Source organism: Charadrius vociferus, unplaced genomic scaffold (assembly GCF_000708025.1).
Source record: "Charadrius vociferus isolate BGI_N301 unplaced genomic scaffold, ASM70802v2 scaffold111, whole genome shotgun sequence".
Taxonomy (NCBI): domain Eukaryota; kingdom Metazoa; phylum Chordata; class Aves; order Charadriiformes; family Charadriidae; genus Charadrius; species Charadrius vociferus.
Genome location: NW_009647046.1, coordinates 3,166,582 through 3,174,131, shown reverse-complemented (window position 1 = coordinate 3,174,131; position 7,550 = coordinate 3,166,582). Strand labels below are relative to the sequence as shown.

The window sequence follows — 7,550 nt, the reverse complement described above, 5'->3', positions numbered from 1 at the left end:
CAGCTTTCAGATAAACCAGCTACTGCTGAAGAGTGGCCAGAAGCAGCCAATAACAGAAGGTTCTCTGAGCTGCTTCTGCACCACGCAGAGACACGAAAGGGACAGAGGACTCACTAGAAGCACAGATTTAAACCACGACGGGGAAGAGATCTCTTTCAGAATGCAGGCACACCTCCCAGTCAGCCATCACACCACCCCAAAATCCTTTGAGGAAGTTAGATAATTGTTCATTTGATATCCTAGAACACGTGTCAAACGGCTGCTTTCCAACAGCCACTGAGACACACCTCCATTGGAGTGATATTCAGAGAGCTTGTGAAAAAAAATGTTACCTCGGAACAGAAATCCCGCAGAAAGCCTGGTGCTTACGTCAGGAGGCAGCACACAAAATATATCCTTGGTTAGGGCTGACATTCCAGTCTTATCAATGTCTCTGATCTAAACTCTCTTCTGAGCACTTTGTCTGAAGCTGTGTCTGAAGCGAACAACAGTATCATTTAACTCACCAGCTCCCAGAGTCCAGAAACACCAGTTACCTCTGTCATTCCCATTCCAAATATTCTACGTATTATCACTGAAATGGTGGAGTCCACACAACTGTCCCTTCCCAGTTTCAGCAATCGGGAGACCAGGGTGCAGACCCCTATCAAACCCACTCCTGAAAATCCAGCCCCAAGAAAAAGAAGGTTAGTAACGCATTTGCAAATGAAAGCACTTGTGGCAAATCTGCAAGACATAATGGCCCAAATACTAAACACCAGACCTGCTAATCTGAGCAGCCAGAGGAACAGAGGAGACAAAGGAAAACGTTGGTTTGAGTTTGCCGTTATCATTTTGTTCCCCAAAAGATGCAACATGAGAGGTTAAGAGAAAGAAAGCTCATTGGAGAAGAGAGCCTTGAAAAGAACGATGTCAGGACAACTCTTACCAAGGTAAGCGCCTGACAATCCTCCCTCTGTGGTCAAACCCCGCTGCAGAACAACCCTGAACCAGGAGGACTCCAGCTTGTGCCTCTGCTTCGCTGCAAATTCACATGTGGGGCAGGGACCAGGGTACAGAGAAATGGCAATAGGAGGGGCAGGAGGTGGCTACAGACAATCAAGGAGGAAGTGTGAATCACGTTACAAAAGGTTGAAGAGGTGCTTTTTTTTTTTTTAAACAAGGAATGCAAGACGAACTGGGATTACCCTTCCCTCAGACTTATGACAGCAACCTAAAAACTACCCCCAAAACTTTTTCTTATGGAGGTCCCAGCAGTACATTACCGTGGGTTAGTGTAATTAAAATAATATGGATAAGACAACCGTACAGAGAAAATCCAAATGCTTGTGACCCTGAATGATCAGGTCTTTCCTTGCAGTGGGACACGCGCCTATTCCCCCTATTTCAGATTTCTGTAAATGCTGTTTCTGGACAGGATGGTGAGCTCTGGGCATTTAGATATCATAGCTACCAGATGGACTGTGGATTACTCAGTCAGCTGAGGACCTTGCAGCTGTAGTGCATAACCAGGTAACTTCTGTGGCATTATCGTGCAAAAACAGCATCTTGTGTGCAGGATATAGTCAAGGGCCACATCTAAAACAATTCAGCAAAAGCAACCAAGTCTTGCTAATAATATAATCAAGATGGTAAGAGCCAAGAAGGAATGCAAGTTTAACCGAGGTCAGTGGAAAATCACACATATTGCAAACATTCAAGAAGTATGGTGCTCCTTCTCTTTACAATGCCAGCTGTCACTGCCACTTGGGCCTGGCATATAGCAGACGCCCCACAACCTCGTTGGAAAGACCCTTCCTTGGACCAGCTGCAAAGACAGAAGAGAAAATAGAAAGACCACTACCTGCTACTTCCACAATGTGGTGCCTGGCGATATCATAGTAGGGATCATCCCACTGCAGATGAGTGATGGGCTCAGGGGAGCCTTTGGAGTCCTCTGCACAAAACATAAGGAATAAGCAATTAGTAGACGGGATCTAAAGCACCGTGGTGAGGGGTACAATAGAGACAGAGGGACGAGAAAAAATGGCTTTTCAACATGGGAGGGACTAAAGTATGCAGCTGTTCATCTCGGAAACCCACCTTTGAAATTCTGAGCAAGCAAGAGCAGCAATGACATCAGAAGAGACCTGTCAATCCTATGAGGTCCATATGTGTCCCTTGACTGTACACCCTCTCAAAAACAACCGGTCAGATGTGTCACAGACATTCACAAAGACCAAAATCCAAGTGCCAAGGGCACCATCATCGCTTTTTGGAGCAGTAGGATGTTAATATTGTCATTTGATGGATGGCTGTCCTATACGCACTTGAGTTAATTTCGCTGACCTCTTTGGGCAGCAGTCCATAGTACAGGATTTCAAAGCAACAACTCAGATCTCCAGCCCCACCTCCCACATGGAAGTTCAAGACCCTTCCACACAGGAAGGTCAAACTATCCTTCAAGAGACCATAATAGAGGACACTCAAGGACTTACAGCACGTCTGTACTGTCAGCACCAGAGTGCAGCCAGTCACAGGACTGAGAAGAGTGTATTTACATGAGCTGGCTCTGAGCTTTTTAGTGCTGTTCAATGGCAGGGCTAATTCACTTGGGTGTGGTACAAGATTTAATGTGCCTATAAAGCTTTCAAATGGAGCTGGGGCTCTCTGTATATGTAGATATAACCACAATGCTGCAGGACAAGCAATTCGCTTTTGGCCAAAACCCAGATCCCAAACAAGTAGGATACTTACCCGTTTTGGGAAAAGCAGGGGCTTCATCTGCTGGCCAGCTCTTATCATCTATGGAGGCCAGTTTGAGCTGGCTGAGGGACTGGTTGGTATCATCCAAGTTCAGGTCATCCTGAAGCTCCGAGAGTGGGTCTGTAGCCATGGTCCCCAAACAATGCAGTTTATTTTGCCGCGTCTAGAACGAGGACTGGAGACTGCTAGGTGAGACACAGAGATGACAAGTTTACCACCCCGAAAAGGCTCTTCCTCCTCTCACTGATTTTCCCTAAATCCTCCCTGATCTTTACTTATCCAAAGATCACACTTCCCCTCCCCCTTAATACAGCCAGGAACTCCTCCTCCTCCTCCTCCAAGCCCGGAGCACCGACATATGTCAAATTCTTTCGTGCCAAATGCTATCAAAAGGCCATCAGGAGCCTGTACCAACTCTCTCAGCGAGTCTCCGCTTGACCACAGCTCTGTCCAGAGTAGTTTCTCTCCCGAAACAGAAGCAGCAGCAAGGCGCTGAGGAAGGCGACAGGCTACACCAGCCCTTGCCTGATACACTCACTGTACCAGCTCTGAGCTCCCCCTCCCTCCCAAGGGCTGGCACCAAGCCCAGCTCTTTCCACAGTCGGCCCAGTGCTGGAAGCTTTCCCAGGAATCACCCCCCCCCTTCTCCCAGTAAGGGAGGGCCAGAGCTCTCAACAACACTGAAGTGGGTGCTTCAGTGTGCTAGGATCTGAACGCAGAAGTGAACAAACACATTCTTAAAACAGGATTTCGTAGGCTGAGCGAGTAAGACAGGGAGAACAATACACTCATGTCTTTTCAGCATCACCCAGAAAATCCCTTCTTCTACACGACAGCAAGCAGCAAGGCATCATATCCTTAATCTAAGCCATATTGCTAGGATGAGTATTTTTCACCAAGCATGCCATAATACCAAGGAGACCAAGGAATTAAGAGGGTCCAAGCAACAGACAGCTCAGTGCCTTTGCTGTTGCTTGCGAGTATTTCTTGCTCTCACCTGGAGCAGAAGATACGTCAAACCCAGGACTGAGCTAGCACAGCATACAGCACCTCCTAAGGGTACCAGTTCTTAGGGACAAATCCTAGGAAACAGCTGTTATCCTCTAAAGGGAACATCCTGGAAATAAGCAAGGCAACACTAGAAAGGACAAGTACATAGATCTGGATTGCTCACACAGACCACACGGACAGTAACTCAGCGGCCAACAGGCAGCAAGCCAAGAGGAACTGTAGCAAAACAAAATGACACCTGGCATCAGCAAGACTCTCTGTAACGCTGTTTCTCAGACAGGCTTGTGCTTGTTTTGCAATATGAGGAGAGCAAAGGGTTCAAAGATGATCTGAGGAGGCACAACGCCTTTGAGTGGAAAGATTATATTCACAGTAAAGCTATCTCCTTTAGCAGAACGGAGGGGGGCAATGATGTTTTCCATCTTCCATCCCTAGAGCTTGCATGTGTATATTTATCCAGAGAAGACGATGAAACAGTTACTGGGATGTGAGCACAGAGAACAAAAACTGTGAGAGACTGAGCATCAGAAGGCATCACGTCCATGCTCAGGGCAATACTCATGACCAAGCTTGGGGATGCATTTTCAGAGTACAGGAACTTGGATATTCAGTGTTTGTCCTCTCCCTCTGGATCACTCCATGCTTACTCCTTCCTGTCCTCCCTTATCTGTTACCAGTTTTCACCTCTCTGGGGGGTCCCAAAGGGCTGTGAGCTGTTGCTAAGCAAACGAAATTAGATTCCCAAAATACAAAAGAGCAAGACATATCAGGGCAGCGGATCACCAAGACAGCATGGCAAACACACAGGGTCTGACCACTGCAGCCAAGCAGAGACCCAAGCAAAATTATTCCCTGCCCTTAGGTGAGAGCTGCAAGAGCTGTGTGAGCTCCTCTGATCTCAAAGGGACAAGGAGCAAGAAATCAGGTTCCCTTGCACCGTGAGCTCATGCTGGAACCACGCAGCAGCAGAGCCAAGGGACAGATGAGGACTCCCCACCCGTAGCAGCTGATCCGATTTCTATGGTAACACCAGGCGCCAACTCCTATGACTCAGTGTGCTGAAAGCCTTCTCCGCTGCAGCTCAGCAGCCCCACAACTCGGCACCCCACACTGAGGAAGGATCTGAGGCCCCTCAGGGCAACCCCTCAGTATTCCCAGTTCCCAGGGACTTCCCTGCCCTGGTGGGGACAGAGGACCTATGTTCAACCGCTGCCACCCACTGAGATGCCTTTCCTGTGAGATTCTTGGGGATGCCCCGTAGCAACAGCATCCCCAAAGTGAGGTCCTGGAGCGCTTAGGGACCAAATCCAAATCTTCCAACAGAGCAGTGATGGCACATAAGGCCAGCAAGACAGCAAGTATCCTCACTCGTCCCTACACGGATCACGTCTTGGCTTCACCGTCAACTTGCCATGCTTGATCAGAGGCAGAAGAGCTGGTTATTAGACAGCACTGGTGGATTTCCCCATAGGCATAAAATTAATCCTAGTGTGGCACCATGTGGAAGAAGGAAGTCGTTAGTAGGATCCTTACAGTTCCACACTGGAAAAAGAGCCCCCGTGGGGATAATGCTCTTGCCAAAACTTTCCTTACCCCTTGGAAAGGCAGAGCAGACTCCCCAGATACCTCCACATGCTTTTCACAGCCAGGCAGGCAGCTCCACTCCTTGGCTCTAGGTTGGTGCTCCATGGCAGAAATGTTAATGGAAGGAGGATCCAGAGCAGAAGACCTCTTAGATTTCAGGTCCTTATTGTGAACCAGACTGTAGCTCCCAGAGAGCTCTAGAAGGCTTTTGCAGAATTTTCCCCAGCCCCTTCCCAACAGCGCAAAAGGCAAAAAGCATGGAGTCTCACATCAGGTAACCCTAGAACAGTTTAGAGAAATAGAATCCTCTAAATGCCTGGGAACTAGCAGGCACTGAGAAGCACTGACCTGGAGTTAGGATGTAACAAACTACTTGGGGATCTTAGCATTAGGGTATACATTTTGCTTCCTGACAGTGTAGCTGCATGAGATTTTTCCCTGTGTGCTCAAAATTGACCCATAAGCAGGACCTGTCATTGAACAGAAAGTCCATCCTGTATCAGTATAAGGGTGAAATGGTTGTCAAAAAACAGCAAAAACAGACAACACAATTTAAGACCCCAACTTGTTTTAGACAAATGTCATGACAAGATGCAAGTGATACACCCTGTGTAGCCAATCACAAGGCAAGAAAAATGACGCATCTAGATTTAAAAAGGAAAAAGCCTAGTCAAACATTTAAAAACTAAAGAATCACAACTGACATCAGAAGCATTTACATACTGCCAGGCTCTAAAGAGCCAACTGTTCCCATATTTCCAAGCTTTTAAGTATGTTTTCTGCACCTACACTGGCTGACGTGAACACTTGCTGTCTAATAAAAATTTGCTGTCTTGATAACAGAGAGATGTGCTGTAGAACAGCACGTTCTGCAGAAAGAGAGAAACTTCAGCCCTTTAAAATACAATTTTCACACAAATTCTGAGCTGGAGACTCTTTATACAAGATCCCACCAGAATTTAAGCAGGGAAGACAGATCACTTATATCTATGAAGTCTTGGTAGCTGCTGCTCGCACAGACTGTTTTTTTCTGCAATTCCAGTTTCACTACTTTCCCATCATTTATTTCTAAGCTGCACCTACTCGGCAGTTTCCTCTTCCTGTTTTTCTTCCAGATGTACTATTAATTCAGAAGTAAATCTACACATCAAAATATGTCCATGCACGTAGTATCACACCCTGGACCTGTACTTAGACACAATAAAGAATTACAAAAGCCAAGTGGCTTCTTCTTCCCAGCCCAATTAACAAGCAATGCTCAGACCCAAAGGAATCCCAACTCTGGGGTGACTGTATTATTTTTCTGACTCTGCTGCCATCTGCACCTCCTCCTCCCAGTTTCATTTCATTTCATTCGCACAAGTTTCTGTTTTTCTGTATGCATCAATCAAGTCCCTGCACTTTGCCATAGTCTTACTATCAAGAACATTGCAAAAAAAAAAAAAAAGAAAGGGAAAAAAAAAAAAAAAGGAAGCAGTTAAGCAGTTACTCGGCAACAGACCTTCAAAGTCCTCACTGAGCTCCAGGACTGAGACTCACTGAGAAAGTCCAGCCCAAGTCTCCCCTCACATCAAAACTGATATCACCGAGAGCATCACTAGCCCGGTACTACCATGAAAGAATCGAAGAGGAAAGCGCCAAACCGGCTTTGTCTGGCTCACCGTTACCAACTAACTCGGGACAGACATGCTATTGTTCGGGGAAGCTCTTTGGTCCTTCACTATTGCAACAGCTTTTTAAATGAGCAGCCTTCCTTCCCCAGTCATCTCAAACCTGAAGGCCACCTCCGAGCCCGCTGGAAATCCATCCCAGCTAGCAATCAGCCTCCTCTTAGTGGTTCTCTGCGGGGTCTGACCGCAAAAGCGCGGAGCTCTGCTTCCTCTCCGGGAGCTGGAGCACAAAGTACAAAGGCTGCTCCCCGCGCCGTGCGGGGTCCGCCCGCCACAGACGGAGCCTGGGGAGGAAACGGGGGGCAACGCACAGCCCTACAGGGGCTGCACCTCTCCTCCTCCTCCTCGTCCTCTTCCTCCTCCCCACATCTCTGATTCTCCCCCACTCCCTCAGACTGAGCGCCTGCGACAACCCAGAGCCAACTTCACGACTCAAACAAGAGGCTCAAAGATTAAAAGAAGACCCCGAGGCCCCAGAGCACACGCCACCGGCGCGGCGGAGGGACGCTCATCAGCCCCTCTGCCCTCAACCACCAAACG

At 47.7% G+C, this 7,550-nt stretch overlaps 2 protein-coding genes across 3 annotated transcripts in view; one reads left to right on the top strand and one right to left on the bottom strand.

Annotated features, from left to right (window-relative positions):
• The window catches only part of ARHGAP1 (Rho GTPase activating protein 1), an 18,189-nt gene extending 14,995 nt beyond the window's left edge, over positions 1–3,194 (bottom strand). Inside the window, exons 1-3 of one of the 2 annotated variants that reach the window (XM_009895659.1) lie at positions 3,161–3,194; positions 2,737–2,920; positions 1,844–1,936 (exon numbers count right to left, since the gene is read on the bottom strand). In XM_009895659.1, the coding sequence (XP_009893961.1) occupies positions 1,844–1,936; positions 2,737–2,875 (232 nt within the window). In that variant the 5' untranslated portion in view covers positions 2,876–2,920; positions 3,161–3,194. Of the gene's footprint in view, positions 1–1,843; positions 1,937–2,736; positions 2,933–3,160 lie in introns of those variants that run through there. The other variant, XM_009895658.1, reaches the window with a different exon arrangement.
• A 1,354-nt stretch (positions 3,195–4,548) lies between these two features.
• Positions 4,549–7,550, top strand: part of ZNF408 (zinc finger protein 408) — a 6,461-nt gene continuing 3,459 nt past the window's right edge. Inside the window, exon 1 of the mRNA XM_009895707.1 lies at positions 4,549–4,618. Coding sequence (XP_009894009.1) covers positions 4,549–4,618 — 70 coding nt within the window. The remainder of the gene's footprint in view (positions 4,619–7,550) is intronic.